The 18,473-nt window shown below is 37.9% G+C and overlaps 1 protein-coding gene across 1 annotated transcript in view; it reads right to left on the bottom strand.

Moving 5' to 3' along the window:
* LOC105233687 (eukaryotic translation initiation factor 5B) overlaps positions 1-18,473 on the bottom strand; it is a 53,926-nt gene that overhangs the window by 2,911 nt on the left and 32,542 nt on the right. Inside the window, exons 6-8 of the mRNA XM_011215823.4 lie at positions 16,870-17,065; positions 16,106-16,213; positions 1,599-1,760 (exon numbers count right to left, since the gene is read on the bottom strand). Coding sequence (XP_011214125.1) covers positions 1,599-1,760; positions 16,106-16,213; positions 16,870-17,065 — 466 coding nt within the window. The remainder of the gene's footprint in view (positions 1-1,598; positions 1,761-16,105; positions 16,214-16,869; positions 17,066-18,473) is intronic.

Genomic DNA, 18,473 nt, shown 5'->3' with positions numbered 1-18,473 from the left:
ATTTACATACATATCCACATATGTATATATTTACATATGTGTATTTATTTACATTAGTGTGTGAACTTGTGGTCTAATTCAAGCTGCTTTCAGTAGAGAGTCACTGCGTATGAGCAACCTCATGCTTTTAAAGCTTTGATATTAGAGCTGATTGTAAGTATGTAGTACACACATACATATGTACACATATGCGGTAACGTGGGTATTTATGTATACGCTTTGAACTTTTCACGCTTCAATACTTCTGTGTAACTGCGTGAGTATTAGATTATGGGGAAGGTCGGCGAAAAATTTGATGAAGTTGCACCGATGCTAAAATACTCTTCGCAAATACAATAGGTCCCTTACAAGAACTAGATATCGGAATTAGAAAAGTTCAGTTTGTATGGCAGCTATATGCTCTAGTGTTCCGATCTGAATTTTTCCAAGATTGCACCATTGCCTTACACAATAATCCATAACAAAAAAATTTAATAAAAAAAATGAGCATCTCCTTAGGGAGAAAAGTACGAGTGAAAATTTTCAGTTTAATGCAAAGTTTTACACCATATTATTTACAAATTTGATGATAAAGCGAGAATTGTTCGCACATATTTACATATCGATGAACATTCATATGCATACAAGGTTTGACAATTAAGTAATGAGACTGATTTTATTGCCGCGATTGTGGTAAACCTGTGACCTCGAAATTCCCTTTCTCTTTTTCGGGCATCTCTCCCCTCTCCATTGATATATGTACCATCGCTCTAACTTGTTTAGTTCGCCTGCTGCGTCAAGTTGAGTAGACGTGTGTTTGTAGTGCTTGTCACGAAAATGGAAAAACGAAATCAAGAGCAACGCGTCGCGATAAAATTTTGCGCCAGATTGGGCGAAACAGCTTCGGAAACATACGCTAAAATTGTAAGAGTGTATGGTGATAGTGCTCTTAGTCGTGGAAACCAAACGCCAAAGCTCACAATGGTTGTCTCCGCGCGCCCCCCGCCCGAAAAAGCTCGCATGAGCAAGTCGAAGGTGAAAACGATGATTATTGCCTTTTTTGATAGCCGTGGAATCGTCCACAAAGAATTCGTTCCACCGGGGAAAATTGTGAATCAAGTCTACTATTGCCAAGTACTCGAAAGATTGCGAAAACAAGTCAACAGGGTGCGCCCAGACATCGCTCGTAACTGGATCCTTCATCACGACAACGCGCCGTGCCAAACCGCCCTCAGCGTGTCCCAGTATTTGGCCTCCAAAGGGATCGCCGTGTTGCAACAGCCGCCTTATTCGCCCGACATGTCACCCTGTGACTTTTTTTGTTTCCTAAAACAAAATCGGTGGTCAAAGGAACCCATTTTGAGTCGATTACGGACATCCAGGCGGCCGTGGCGAGGGTACTCGCGGACATCCCAGTCGAAGCGTTCCAGAAATGTTACGAAGCATGGAAAACGCGCTGGAATCACTGTATAGCTGTCCAAGGGGACTATTTTGAAGGGTATGCCAGAGTTGTAGAATAATTTTAAAATATACGGTTTTTATGGAATCAGTCTCATTACATAATTGTTATACCTCGTATGTATATTCAATGTTCAAATCAACGGTGTTAATGCACTTACCTTGCTCACAAGCATATCGTCCGCGTCGAAATGACGCCCAAACATTTTTGGCGATTCACCGGGAATCGGCTCGATTTTTATGCAAATCTCTTGTCCTTTTCGAGCACTTTCTATTTGCTTGTGATTCGATTCGATGGATGTAACTATGCCGATGTCCACAAACTGCAATGAAAGAAAGAATATAAAATTTAGTGTATCAAATATTTTACAAACTTCATCTTAAATTTAATGTACTGATTGAAATAACTTAGAATAACGTAAGCAATACTCATTTCCAGTTACTCAAATGTTTGAGAATGGTTAAAAATTTTCCATCTTTGAGTCCCGTAATCTACTCATAGTTGTTTTGGTTAAGGATACGCGTTTCTACTTCTTTTCATTCTGTTTACAAAACTCATGTATAGTAAAGTGTGATTTTTTCTAAGAATCTACGAAAAAGATAAAGATCCAAAGACTGATCTTCATATCTGTACCGAGTCCAACAAGACACGGTTACATGCCATACAGCACGTGCAACAACCGAATTATTGCGAGAACAGTTTGGAGATTCGATTATTTCAAAAAATAGTGAGATAGATGGGCCTCCATTTAGACTACTTCTTGTGGGGTTATTCTAAGTCAATGGTTTTTAGCAATAAATCAGACTCTCCTGAAGCTTTAGAAGTCAATATTGAACGTGCTATTCATTACATACGTTTTGATTTAGTGAAAAATGTGCCAAAAATTGAGTTCTTCGAATTCGTTTCTGCCAAAAGAAGTCGTGGAGACCATTTGAATGATGTTATATTTAGAACTCAATGAATCGAACATACTTCAATAAAAAAACATTTGAATTTCCTTAATAATTTTTTTTTTTTTTTTTTGAAGAAATCATAGCACTCTTATCGGAGAGCCCAATATCTTTAAAGACGCTAGAATCGACGTAGAGCAACCGATTAAATATATCTGCTGTAAAATATTTCAATCTTTTGGATATTTCAGGAGTGCCACACAGAGTACCAATACATGCAGAGCTATATTTACTACCTTGAGGAACAAATAGTAAGATTTTGTTCATAATTTTAAAATTCTTTATTTAAGTAATCCCTCTTGGCACCAAAACACTTGTGCCAACGTTTTTTCCAATCCTCAAAACAGTTGTTAAAGTCAATTTGCGAAATAACCTGCGCGTGGCGATTCACGTTTAATGTCTGCGACTGACTCAAAACGGTTCCTTGGAGCGGTCGTTTGAGTTTGTTGAATAGCCAGAAGTCACACGGCACTAAATCAGGCAAAAACGGTGGCTACGGAACGATATTGGTCGAAAATTTGGCAAAAAAACTCATGAAAAATCAATGGAGTATGCGACGGTGCATTATCGTGGTGAAAAAATCAAGAGTTGTTGGCCCATAATTCCGGCCTCTATTTACAAAACAACGCATAAGGCTCAAATAGTATTCCTTGTTGAGAGTTTGACCAGCCGCTAGGAATTCGGAGTGCAGCACAACTCGATAATCGGATTAAACTGTTTTATTTTGGATTCGACTCACCCAGGCGATTGATCGTCTGTTACCAGATCGTAAGTATAGATCCAAGACTCATCCACAGTAATAATTGGTTTCATGACATCCTGGTAGTCGGAAAGCATTGTTTCACAGACATTAATGCGACGCTGTTTAATTGAGTGATTTTTGAACCAATCGTTCTTTCACTTGTCTTAAGCCCAAAATTGTGTTCACGTATCCTTCCAGTATTCGAATGGTGCCAATAAGATATCTGACTTTTAATCGTCGATTCTCACGCACCAATTCCTTTATTATATATGACTTGTTGATCAGTTGATACTGATGACCTTCCTAGACATGATTCGTCGTCAACGCGTCCTCGACTCGCTTTGTATACTTTCTACCAATCAAAAACACTTGCTCGCAATAAAAAATTATCAGCGAAGTCCTTTTTCAAAATTCTGCAGGTTTCGGCACAAGAAATTTGATGGAACTTCTTTGCTGAATAATTTCATTCATCGTAAAAATCGCCGAAAGCAATTAATGTACTTTAGAAAAACCGGCGTATACTAAACACTAATGATTATTTTGATGTGACATTTGGCACAGATGTCACTGACTGTCGTACGAACATAGAAAAAAAATATTTCGACGAATGTACAGTAAAATATTATGTAAATCTTCGAATAATATGAAAAGTAACGAAATGATGAAACGATCCTAAAACTTGAGCATTGAATGAGAACACACAATTTTGCGGCTCATCCGACAAAAAAAAAATAATTTTATAAAAGCGCAAAAGTGCCGCCGTCTTCGTGGCTGCTAACAAATGTGTTTACGAATCAAGATATATGCATGCTATATAGAAACGGGATATCAACTATTTCCTGCCCATGATGTCAAAACGGTGAAAACTCAAAAAAAATCACACACATACACATATCCACAAAAGTTAGCAGTAAATGTTCCAATAGTCGTCTATAGTTAGTATGCATGTCTTAGCTACATTTATTAATTTCTACAAAATTGGACTTTAGAAAGTGCATTATGCTGGCAGGTGAGCACAAATTAATGCCGCCTAATTACCGAACGCACACTTGTGCATGTATGTATGTGTGTATTTGAGTTAATAGAAGCAAATAGCGGCTGAAAGTGCAGCTGCAGATTTCGGCCCAGTGTCTGTCTGTGTTGACAGCAAACAAATTAATTTTTGAAGTGGGCATTTTCACACACACACAAGTTTGTATGTATTTGGGATATGAACGTGCGCGCCCACATATCTAGCAGACGCACATTCAGTGCCCACACATGCCTTAAATATCACGCGCACGCACACAACCACACATGTGTGTTTTGGATTCTGAAAACGCTGGCTCCGCGTTCCCTTCATTCATGAATTTTTTAGTTTTATATTTTTACTTTTATTTCTTGGCCGAAAATCTTGAATCAATTTAATTTTTTCCCCTTTATTTTTGTTTTTGTATTGCTTAAAAATTATTGGAATTGAACATGCATGTGTGTGTGTGTGTGCAAATGTAGCAATTAGCTTGTGGGTATGAGCTTAGTAGGAGCTTTGTTGGGAAAATTTACGACTAAATGCGTCTACTTCACAAATATTCAAAATGACGGGCATGAACTAGTAGGGAAGTAATGATAAGCATTTCTGGACGCGCATTCCCCAACACTGGCACCATGCCGTTCAAGTTTTCAAGGCGTGAGCAAATAGTTCAATGTGCTTCATAAAACTAATTAATAAGGTAAATTAAATACTAAAACTGACAAAACCGATCACTTTTAAGGAATTATCGACCCACTCTCGCACCGATTCCAGTTTGTTGCATTTCCTACAGGGTATGCTCATAAGCGTCTTTTGCTTGTGCATATTTTTGTATTCTTAAGCGGCCGCGTTCATAGACCGGATGTCGTCTATTTTCGAAATCCATTCACATTCAACAACTACAACACCAAATATCAAACGACCACAAAAACGGTCAACAAAATTCATTAAAAAATAAATAAACAGCAAAGAACTTTTGTATGATTCAACGCAATCTTGAAAGCATTGAAAAATTTTAGATTCTCGTCTGGTTTTTCATTTTGGCCATCAATGAAATTTATGAGCCTTAGAGGATTACTGTAGTTGGTGTCTAGCTAAATATTTATAAAATTGTATGAACTTTTTTCTCTTGTGCTATTCTTAAGCACACAGATTATTTGCTAAAATAAACTCGGCGGATATTTATAAAATAAAAATCATTATAAATAGCGTGGGTGCCGAAAACGCAATCGAGTGTCGTAAAGTTTCCATTTTTTCGCTCACATTCATTGATGAAGTTGTTTTTGCCAACAGGAAACACTAAATTAAGGCGAAACTCCCGCGAAATTTCGTTGAAAAACGAGAAGCCAATGATAGGAAGTAGAGATTGCATTTGCCGTTTTTAGGGGCAGACGAATCAGTCATCAGCTTGTAAAGAAGTCCGATTGAGTGCGTTTACTGCATCCGACGGAGAGCAGAAAAAGGTACAAAACAAGAATAATCGAGATACTGAAAACATGCACGAAGCAAACCAAAGAAATACAAACAATCGAAAGGCCAAACGAAACAGAATAAAATCTGGTTGGTATATCTGCATTCGCAAAAGGTGAAAAACGAATTCCCGAAAAATTCCCTAAAAATGGCACGGTAGAAAGTGAAATGTGAAAGTCGTAACGCGTCGAATACTCTCAGAGCTGAAGAGTTTCCAACCATTCGAACGACATGACCTAGCCGGCGTAGTCGTTGGCTTTTAATTCATTGTACTATGCCAATGGCGTCGTATATCTCGTACAGCTCTTTTTTCCATAGACTGCGATATTCGCCGTTGCCAATGCGCAAAGGACCCTAAATCTTTTGCAGAATCTTTCTCTCAAAAACTCGCAACGTCGGCTCATCAGTTGTTGTCATCGTCCATGCCTCTGCACCATATAGCAGGACGGGAATAATGAGTGACTCGCAACCTTATCCAGACTGGAGAAAGCAAAACTAACGGCGCGGTTATTGAGAACAATGATATCAACATCATCGGCGTATGCCAGAACACTTTATAGAAGATGGTACCTTCTCCACTCAGATGTGTAGCTCGAATTATTTTCTCCACAATAGATTGAAGAAGTCGAACGATAGGGAGTCGCCTTTTCTGAAGTCTCGTTTGATATCGAACGGCTCGAAAAGTATTTCCCGAACCTGACGGAGCTTTTGGTGTTGCTCAACGTCAGTTTACACAGCCTTATTAGTTTTGCGGGGATTCTGCCATACCGGCATAAAGTCAACTCCTTTTCGTGTTGTCAAAGCAGAGTTAAAGTCGACAAAGAGGTGGTGTGTGTCGATCCTGTTTTCACAATGAACTTCAACTTTTTAAATAACACATTTCACACGTTTATAAAAAAAAACGAAGTTTTCACTATAATCTTCGATAAAAAAGTGGTTGAGCCTAAATATATTACGAATCAATTTGAATCTTTAACTCAGAGCTTCTCTGGTGAGATGGTATTGGTATGGTATGTGAGATTGATATTTTGAAGTACAAAAAACAGACAACGCAGATATGAATAATCTAAAAACAAAAGGCAACAAGTTAAAGAAAATCTAAATATTCTCATTTTAAATTCACTCACGGCTCGTTTAAGCGCGGAATAGTTACTTCACTTTGACAACCCCAAATCAGCAAATTATTTTAACTCCGTCAGACATTGACGGATCACGTCTGCATGGATGAGCGATCGTCGGCGGCTGAGCAGCAATCAATGCATTATCGGATTTTTGATTTATATGCGACTTGACAAGGATATGTACTGATACCATATACAAAGCGCATGCGCAGACAACCAAATTCAACTCAATTTTATGCGTTAGTAATTACGTAGAATTAAAATAAACAACAAAACTAACAATTCCTTAATACTTAATTATTCGCAAGAAACTAAGCGGACGGCGAACGGAAAGAATAAATTAAACGCAATGAATCTACGCAGCTTTATTTCAACGAATTCGACAGACTCCATTCACGCGCTCACACAGACCCTTTGTTAATTACGACGCTGGCACGCCACGCCATCGAAATCCTCAGAATTTATGAATGAAAGACGAGTGAATATAACAAAGTATGAATGGGCATTAGCATACCGTACAGAGGCATATGGCCCATGTACAGAAAACGTAAAAATAAGGAGAAAACAAAGTGTATAAATACGAAAAATAACAACAATGCAAACAGCCGGCGTGACAACAGAGGAGCGGAAGGCTAAATGAAGAACGAGCGTAAAGCAATGAAAAAAAAAGAAAACCGGAACAAGTAATTTTAATAAACCGTTCCGGAAGTAAAGCAGTCACATGCATTAGCTGGCAGTAAGACAGACGGACGACCAGCAGGCAGGCATTCTCAGTGAAAGAAGCGGGCATGCGGCCACAGAACGAGCCGATTGCTAAAAGGGGCAGCTGCCGCGTAAGGGCACATACACATACACGACCGCTTACATGCCGCACACTACAGCCATACATACATATAATACATACATATATAGTATATGTACATTGTTTAAATCATTCATTCATTACTCATTCACTCAACGCGACGCCGCTGCATGTGACCTAAATTAAGATTATTTTTTGTAGGTTTCGCCTTGCTGTTTAGCTGCGCTTAGGTAGAACATGCCACTTCACAGCTGGAGTCGGAAGTAGTTAAAAATACTTCCGTTTTACATTTGCCTAATGCAAATATCCACTCGACGCGGCACTAAGCAGCATGTCTGCAACACGTCCCATTTGCTTTCACTCGAAGTCGAAGGCCGACCACTTGAATGGCTTGTGCAAGGGGATATATGCAGTTACGCATTTTTGTAAGTGTTAGTGTTGTCGTATGTCTTTTTGTTTACAGAAACAGGAAGGTTTCCGCTGACATCTTCCTTTGTTCTGGTTTGTCGTTGTGCAGGATTTTATGCCACGACACGAAATCGGCGATAATTTTATTTGTGCATTAACTTGCCAAGATTCCTATATAAATATGTATAAGAAGGCTCTGAGCGGCTGCTGCATGTGCAACGAGGGGATTATCTCATAAAAATCGACGCAAACACGTTCGTGTCCGATAAGCATATTTAATTTCGAGTTGTGAATGGGTGTTAAATATGAATTGAAAATTCGTTATTTTCTGCTGATTTTAGGTATTATCGTTTTCACATACATATATTCTATATGTAAATAAGATTTTATCTTTCTTAATGAAACCAAGACAAAAATGAAAATTTCGGCTACACCGAAGCTATAATACACTTCACAAAAAATAAATTTTCCATACAAAAACTTCATTCCGATCGTTCAGCTTGAATGGCAGTAATATGCTATAAAGTCGTTTTGGATAATACAGGGTTTGTCCGGAAAGTAATAGGACTGATTTTCTTTCGCCGCGACTGTACCTTGGAACGTGCGCGCACCGACTGGATTCGGTAGAGAGCGTTCCTAGCTAACGAACGAGCGGTCAGTTATCTTCGAACACCTGGAGAGCTAAAACAAACATTTTCGTGCGACTTGTTTCTGTGATGCAGCGTTCGTTAGAGCAGAGGTACGCGATTAAGCTCGGCTGTCAAGGCTATTCCGGAGAATGTCTTCCGTGGCGCCTTCAATGTTTGGAAATCGCGCTGGCAGCACTGCATTGATGCAGAAGGAGCCTATTTTGAAAGTTTTTAAAGAATTTTAACGATTGGTTCAATAAATTTTTGTTTTAAATCGACTTAGTCATATGACTTTCCGTACAAACTCTGGACACGCTAATCATTTATGTATGCATTTTATAGAATTTCCGACGTTTTCTTCTGTGTGTTCCAAACGTTACTTTAGGTCGTAGGGTTGATCTTATATCGATGGATCTCATTTGGACAGATATTTGTTCCTTGTGTTACCCGAGAACTCCTATTTCATAGACCGACAAACAGTTGTGAGCTTAGCAGTTCCAAAACAGTCAAAAAATCTTCAAATTTAAAAAATAAAATCAAATTTGATAGACGTGATCAAGCAATCATAGAAAATTTGTCGCGGAGTCGGTCATCCACCGCTCTTAGAGATATCAATAACATCAAGAAAACATGATCCTCAAAGCATTAATGTCCTATCTCCATATTTTTTTGGAACCCTTTCATGGAAATTTGTGCAAGAATTTATTAGAAAAAAAATAATTAGCTCATCTCAATCGCTAGTTTCGGCTGAGGTTGTGAGTTCCTCTTTCCCACGAAACTTAAATATTTGATACAAAAGTTAGAAAGAAACTATCTCAACAAAGACCAAGAAAAACTCTCACAATTACTTTAACCAATATTTAAGACGATTATTAAACTTTTGGGAGTAATTTTGAAGAGACTAATTGTAGTAATTTATCTCAGGTATCTATTCCGTTTTAAAATTGCACGACTCCAAACTTAATTTTGCTGTTATAAGTACATAAAATGTAAGAAATATTTTAGCCGTGAATACTTGCAGAGGACAATGGATTTTCATGACAGTATTTTCTTTTATCTGCACGCTTCTTATTGCCTATTTAAATGAATTATTTGAAAGAGCAAATGAGGCTGAAGTGTTATTTTTTTCTGCCGCTCGCAACGGACAAACAATCAAAGGATTTCCGTGCCGGCTCTGGACAGATGTAGCCTCAAATCAGCAAGTAATTACCGCCAAGTCCCTGGTGTGAGCTAACATATGCAAAAGTGTTGAAATCACCGAACTGAAATATGAAGAGCCTTAACGTTTTCAGTTTAAAGTCAAAGTGAGAGTCCTTTACTTCTTGCTCAATCACGGCCATTGACGGCTGCCTCATGCATGTGTCTAAGGTTTATTCAGGTGTCAAATGGCTGTTGTCAATGTGTCATACCCTACGGTTCAAAAGCCATTGTACCGACAACTTGCCAAGGGGTAGAGAGTTGATTATATGAAAATTTAACCTTTTGAGTAGAAATGACAAACGTTCCGACCGGACTGTAAGCCAACGGTCAACGGCTACCAAATTGATATTGCAGTTCACAACACATGTTTATAACATGTCTGCAGGCGACGTCATATACACCACGTGTGTACGTGTGCGTGTTGGTGTTTATTCAATCATACCTTTATGCTGTTTTGGTGTCAGTTTACTTTGAGTTTTTGAATTGGTTCTTTTCAGGGAGAAAGGTGACACTGTCATGCTACCTGAAAAATTTGTGTCAACAACCCTCAAATGAATATATGTATGTTGTTGTTGCACCACATACAGTTGTGTTCAAGAAAATTGTAGTGTAGGTAAGTTGCACATATGTTATATTTACAGGCTACAATTTTTCGAAGATCGCACGTGGACTACTAAGTGTAGTAATGGCCTGTTAAAAGCCCCACAACTAGAGAGAAGCTAGCCTTGCAGAGAGATAACTAGATCTCCTGGGATCAACCTTGGACTAAAAGGCTTCTGCGACAGCTTCCGCGAAGCCCCGCTATCTAGTAGTAGAACACAACAGGATATGGGAGCACCGATCCGCTCCTAATCTACCGCTTCCGGTTCTAGGGTGATTTTCTTGCTAGCTCATCAGCTTTGCAATTTCCTGCGATTCCGCTATGATGTAGCAACCATACCAGTCTTATCACAATGACAAACGATATTAATAGTGAGTTTAGGCATTCCTCGACCAACCATGAACGCACTGTAAATGAGTTGAAGGCTAGTATCGTCGCTCTGCTATTTGAGTGAATGGTCACTTCTCTGAAGGAGGCTACACTCCGGAGCAGCATATATACTGCTACCGTAATGGCTGCAACCTCGGCTTGGAAGACACTATAGTCAGGAAATCTGAAACTGGAGTAGATAGAGAGCTTCTGATAGTTGTCATGGTTGAAGTGGACCTTAGTGCACCATGCATGCTGATGAGCGCCGCCCACTCGAGTGCTCGAGTATCTTTGCAAATGTGATATTTTCTAGAGCCCTCCATCGCATAAAGACTCCATAGAACATAATGAGCTTTACTATGATGTTGTAGAGCCAATGACTTCAATACCGAAACTGATTTGTATTGCTTTCTAACCAATTCTGAGCTGTATTGTGAGCTCATTCTCTACAATTTTAGCGCTCGCGACTGTCTAAGCACACTTACTTATGTATTGCGGCTATTTTTTCAGACATTGTATAATTTTTGAACTCGGAAGTGGAAGTGGTTTACTGTCCTTTAGCTTACTTGACCACTTCGTTGCTTTGAAAGCGTCCTAATGTTGATTGCGGATATCAAAAGTGGTTGGCGATTTGACTTTCTTGGGAAAAGAAACTCGTTAATCAGGAAACGCATGTGGTTTTAAAATATACTTCTGGCATTTAATGAAAGGGTAAGTTCCATGCTAACCTGCAGATTTAAACAACACAAAGAGTTGTCGAAGAAATATTGCAAAAATTGAAGACATGGCATCTGCGACTTTCTAAGCTTAAGTAGCGATTATGTTGCTTAACACTCATCATATCCATATAATAACTGCGCTTGATCGACGAAGCGCTGCTATATTAGATATGATGAGAAATACATAAATGCCTTCAAAATTATTATAGATATAAGTGCACTGCATCTTTAGTTGCACTTCTAGAATTAATCCCCTACAAAGACGGTCTACTTTCGCTCTCGCATTTTTCTTTTTTTTGATGAGCCCAGAGATAACCATTTATCTATTAGAAACACTTGGATAACTAAATCTATCGCTAATAGTGGAATATTCGCCACTCGACCGAAAACCAGTTTTATACAAAATACAACAACAAAGCTACAAGGTGAGTGCTAAGGCCGCGACGTCGGCAATTTGCAACAATTTCATGAAAGGAAATTGCATATACATATGTAATGAGCCCGTCTTCAATAAATTGACGTGAATATCCTGTTCGGCAAAGGAAGAAGGGAGATGCATGCACATCTGCGCATACTTATGTACTCACCGAGGCAGGCGTACGTACCGATGTGTCCACATAAAACCTGAAAATGCACTCAGCTGATATTGACAACGAAAGCCAACAGGTTATCAGAACTTTGGAACAAAGTGCTCCCGCTCATGCATGTTCCTACACACAAACATACACAGGTACACGGCATAATATGGACATATGTGAGCATCTAGCGTTGGCCAACGACAAAGGTGCAGAAGCTTCGACCGGATAGCAGCGCAGTGTGGATAATTGAGGAAGCTATAATTACGTTGCGTTAAATGTGAATCCGGCAGCGACAGCGACAGCGCAGTGGCAACGGCTGTGCGACGCAGCGAAAGGAACAAACCACTTTGGTTGTGTCTGCGGCTTGTACGTAACAGTTGTGGCATGAAGGAACAAGTTAAAAGCTGATTTGGTAAGCGGGCAGGAAGACCAATTGCCTTTTTTACTAAAAATAAATTAGCAAACGCATAGCATGGCATGGCAAGGCAAGGCAAGGCACGTAGATTGCTTTCTTTGCAGGCGAGCTAAAGAGGATATGCCAAATTGATTTAAATTCATATTTGACTTTAGAGGAAACAATTGATTTGCTGCTAATGGAAAGGAAATTGTACACTTACGCAATCGCACTCTCGATCGCGACGAGGACAGATAGGAAATTGACATTTAGAAATACATACATATAGGAATAAATAAATAATGTACATATCTCCATATATGTATGTATAGTGAAATAAATCGAATCGTTCAACCTTTGTTGCACATAATTTTTGCAAAAATGCCCTGCAGCAGGCATACAAAAACAATATTTGTAAAAAGAAAGGAAGGGGTAAGTTCCTAACATTTTGTACTCTCGCAACTTGCAAGCATTAAAGACGGAAAAATAACTTCAGGTGTTTTCAAAATTGTATAGAAAGGAATGTTGCGAAAGAATTCAACATTCATTTTTCGACGAAAGAGTGAACGGTTACAATCATGTTTGGTATCTGATTACACACATATATTACATGATTATGTGATCTGATTTTGATCAATTTTGGACTTGAGAGCATCTAATTTTTGAAAAGTTTTTTTCCAATATATTCTTTGGTGCTTCATTCGAATAAGAATGGAAGAATATTTGGAATGTTTTATAAGTAGGCGTGGTTGCGGTCCATACCGTTACACAGTAATGTCAGGATAATATTAAGCAAAGAATTTTGTTGCAGTTGGTCGAACAAACTTCAGATATGGGATTTCACCAAAGGGAACGGTGTCACATTCACTTTTAATTAATAATAAATTTTAATGCCGGCTCTTCTTAAGCCCTTTCATACCTTATTGGATGTCACCTTTAATGATTCTGATACATTTATTTAGTGAAGTGGACTTAACTTTAACGATTTGGGATACATAGTATGTATATTAAGCTTATTACGGGCGGACTAAATTGTCACATTACCGACTAGGTTACGATTTATTATTATATGAATTAATGAAGACCTCCTAATGTCAGCTAAACTAGATCTATTCACAAAGAAATCGAATGCTTTTTACAATGCCAATTACAAAAGACTTTTCGAACTAACTTACATGTCTTTATCGGTTAAAAATGTCCACTACAAACATAATGTAAGTATTACCATATATGTATGTATGTATAAAATGTAATCATTAATATATAAAAAAGTAAAGTTTCGTGCTAATTTATCGGAAAATATTGGATTTACCAGCAAATTAGAACAACTGAAGATTAGGGAAATTATTTCCGCTTTTCACACTGGATAGTTTATAAAGATTTCAACTCTTTTAAGCTAAAAGTAAAGAGTTCTATCAATTTTGAATATTTTTATTTTTGAGACGCAATTTAATTCTTGATTAAACAAATATTTAGTAGACCATGAGATGCTAAAATTGGGGTCGCAATTGTTATGATTTCCAACTATCGATAGGGACTTTTGGCATATGGTAATTATAAACAAGTAAGGAAGGGGTAAGTTCGGATGCAATCGTACATTTTATACTCTTGCAACTTGCAGGAATCAATGCCAGGGAAATACCTTAAGGTGTAAAAACTCCACCAAATGAACGGAATCTAAGCAATTTTATATAAACATATATATATATACTATATATAACCCATACACTGATCCATATATTCGGCATAAGGCTTGAAAATCATTATATGTAGTATATGGAAGTTGGGGTAGTATCGACCCGATGTTAGCTATTATCATGCCACATACTAAATACATTGTCATTTTATTAAGGTACCTTGCATACAATCATCAATAATATGTAGTAAAGTTATCAGAAAATCCTGATATTAATTATATGGGAGCTAGGTCAAGTTTCCACCCAAGTTTATCTATTTTAGGCACAAAGATACGCTTTTATGAGCAAACACACACTCTGTAATTTTCACTGAGCTAACTCAAATATTGGCCGGTATATGCAGTGTAACGTCACCCGGTAATTCGAAAAATATTTATATTAGGTTTAAGGGGGCTCAGGGAAGTATTGACCCGATTCCACAAATTTTTGATTTTAATTTGGTTCATGACATTATGACGGAGCACTTGAACATGCGCAAGGTGTGTGCGAAGATGGTCCCAAAAGTGTTCACTGACGACCAGAAATTGCGACTATTGGACAACGCCCTGGCTCACAACGCCTTTCTTGTGAACAGCTACCTAACCAAGGCTGACATCCTTGGTCCTACAGCCAAGATGTGAACCCTGGACTTTTTTTTTTTAAAATACCGATGAAAGGCACTTCGGCTCTCAAAGCTATTCCGGACCTTCCGTGACGCCTTCATTGCTTGTAAACCGCGCTGGCAGTGCTGCATCGACGCAGAAGGAGCCTATTTTGAAAGTTTTTAAAGAATTGACGAACGAAACGATTGGTTCAATAAATTGTTTTAAATGATACATACAACCATTAAGTGAACAACACTCTTATACTCTGTAACAACATGTTGTAAGAGTATAAAAATACTCACTATTCTTAGGTCGGAAGGGGCTTAGAAGTTTCCCCTTTGCTATTTTAATTTGCAATCATATTTGCACAAGTCTTGAAGGGTGTGCAAGTAAACATTGATAACGCTTAGTATTTTAATGATATTTATTTGCACACCTTATGTACGTATGTACATATATCATCAGGCGAATTTCTCAAAACTACTCACGCTTGCACCTGTGTAAACATAGAAACTTTCCGCATATGTTGTGTAATAAAAATGGTGCAACATTCGAAGGTGCATATGTATGTATGTCTGTATACATATGTGTAGATGGGCGAAACTACGCATTAGAATGATTTGCAAATTTCTGCTTTGAACTCACTTCTCACTTTTCCTCACTATTACGTAAAAAAAATAAAGGTCTGACATTATCTACCACAAAACACATTGGTGAGTTGGACGAATATGTGCAAATTAGGCAGCTTTAGCATTAAACAATTCACTTATAATACAATATGCGCCAGTGTGGGCCGATATTGCGAACTCCCACATCCACTAACTTCAAATGGTCCTAAAGAAAATGTTAAAAGTAATTTCCAACCCTCAATGGTATTTTTACACCTCGAAGATACATATGTTAAATAACAGAGCTAACCCGTAAGTGCTCCCAAATTGACGATCCTTAAAGGCATTTTTCAAAACTCTTCTAAAATTAAGTGAAGTTGATGTAATTTTTGCGAAATTTATAAATTAATATTTTTAAATTTTTTTAACCAAATTTCGGTCATCTATAGATTGAGCACCTTTTGTATAATCGCCTAACGCCATCAAAATGTACTGATGTATGATAACCTATGTATATACTTAGATATAATGTATGAGGACAATGAAAGCCGATTGTTTGTGAATATATTAATTGAAAGTGAATATGTTGAGAACAAGGATACTCATTGTTTCATTTATCAGCTCACACATTCCCACAATTTTCATTAAACTGCGTGTGTCAGCTTAATTGGGATTATATTCTAGACTCGTGTTGCTATTTATTTAAGAATATTTTTGGTCTAGTAATGTTTGTTTTTCACATAACAATATTTTTGTATACCTAAAATGCCTTGATTTTTAACTCACCTCTTGGCTGGGTACACAAATCGGTGTGCCGACTTTGACAATACCGTTCTCCACCATCACACCCATTACTATGGGATCGCGACTGTTGAAAATAAATTGAGGCAGGATCTGCAATGAGAATTATGCAATTTTATTAGGTGAAGAAAGGCATAAGAAATCGATTTGTAGAAGCAAGAAAAATAAAGTTTAAGTTAAAAAAATATAAATATGTAATTCAAGAGGTTTTGCTGGGTGGGAAAAAGCTGCTAAATGTAAGGAAGTGAGGAGTTAAAGGATATAAGTGAAATACAATTTAATTTATTAATTTTTTGAAAAACGCTTGGCAGGTCCGTAAAACGTCTGATTCCAAATTAAATTAATTTGCAGGCAGATTTGAAGTCAGAATTAAAACGGCTTTAATTGAAGCCATTAGTGTGCCAGGCATATATGTGTAGTATAAAATGCATTCGTAATAATCACTAAAGTTTCACTTGTATGCTGCACACATTGATTTATTATTCCACTTTATATTTTATGTATTTTGCTGGTGCTCCAAAGCAATTATGAAGAAATAGCAATTTTGCACTTTGTATTTTTGATTTATGCTCCAGAATCGCATTTCTCAAAACTCAAAAACTGCATACGTACATATGTACATGTCTAAGCATAAATAACTAAGTATGTATGTAAGCACAGAACATGTATGTATGTACATAAATATGTACATATATATATGGGTGTACAAATATGAAAAATTTAGTATTTATTCATGGGAGTGCACTCACCTTAAGTTTGCATGGAAAGACGGCAATCGAACGGAATTCCTCGCGCTTCTTCTGCTTCAGCTCCTCACGGTAGGCCATAAACTTGTCAAACAGATGATAAATAATGTCAGCTTGGAATATTTTCACACCCAACGAATCGGCCATCTCCTGCGCTTCACGCTCCACTTTCACATCGAAAGCCAAAATTGTTGCAAATCTGAAAAATAAAATTAACAAAAAGCGCAAAATCAATAAGTATAACGGGGGAAATAAACAAATAAGTATGTACATATGATTGTACATGCAAATATGTGTGTAAAAAATAGTTTGGCAAATGAGTGAGACATGTGGCAGAGCGGAATGTGTCGAACTGCTACGAAGTGTTTTTGAAAAATCAAGTGTCGGCCAATTACAAGCATTAGCCCTCAAGGTATCAGCTAGGGCGGACAAAGTTCTACACAAACATATGGTATATACTACATATATATTTGTATTTTCTTTGAACGTATGCATGGGAGTGTGTGTGGATACGCGTAATACTATCAACTGTTGACCGTTGACAGACAGCGGCGCAAATCGCTTTCGCACAGGAAGGCACACAACCTTCCACAGATAGACAGTCCGTCTCAATTTACAGCAAATGCCGTCTCTGCTAACGATTGGCAGTTGTTGAAAATTGCCCGCGCCACGGCAACAGCAATAACAACAACAACAATAGCGGTAACATCGGCAATGGCAGCAGCATCATTGAGCGGCAGTTGACGACGGCTGATTGCCCGGGAGACGGAAGTGCCAATGGCATGTCATGATCATTAAGACGAACCAGCAGCAACACAACAACACAACCAGAACAGAATAACAACAGCAGCAGTCAGCAGCAGGCAACAACATGCAACGAGCTGTATAACGGCCGAAACCGACGCAAGTCGCTTGGGCTTTGCTGCTGGAAAGAGGAAATCGCGTCGAAAAGCAATTTAATATAATTAAAAAGACACCCAAGAAAACGAAGTAAAAAACAAAAACTAAAACAAAGTTATACATTCATGTTCCTTTTTTCTGGTGGTCACAACCATAGCCCGAAGTACGTCATATCAGACAGCGTACTGAAATCAAAAATGGGAAGCCACTCGAGTTGAAAGCCAATTGAGAGTGATCTTTAGATAAAGAAAGCATCAACAGAAAACGTAATGAGGGCCTATAGCCGTAATAATAACAGTATCACAAGCCAATTTTATAATTATATATGTATACATACATATACAGTAAGACGTAGATAACGAAAAGAAATAGTTTTTGTCATACTACAGTAATGAGGGTACGACTCAAGGGGGCAACACTAGTCTTATTTTTGGCTTTATTCCTTACCGAAAACTTTATTACTTTAGAAAATGGAATTTTCAAAATTATTATTATTACTGTTCATTATTAGTAGGGAAGATTTTCAAAGGCCGAATAAAGGCAACTGACTCCACAGTTAAACTTCTGAGGTACACGTGACTTTTCAACAAAGTATCTTCGTACAAGATTGTCAGATTAGTGTTTTTTTCATTATGGACTAAGGGGAGCATTAAGTAAACCCCTAACAAAAACGAAGCCGAGCATTATTCCACGACTACTGGAACTCT

This window comes from Bactrocera dorsalis, chromosome 5, assembly GCF_023373825.1.
Source record: "Bactrocera dorsalis isolate Fly_Bdor chromosome 5, ASM2337382v1, whole genome shotgun sequence".
In the NCBI taxonomy this organism is placed as follows: Eukaryota; Metazoa; Arthropoda; class Insecta; order Diptera; family Tephritidae; genus Bactrocera; species Bactrocera dorsalis.
Note: the sequence above shows the minus strand (reverse complement) of the source record. Positions and strands in the feature narration are given on the sequence as shown.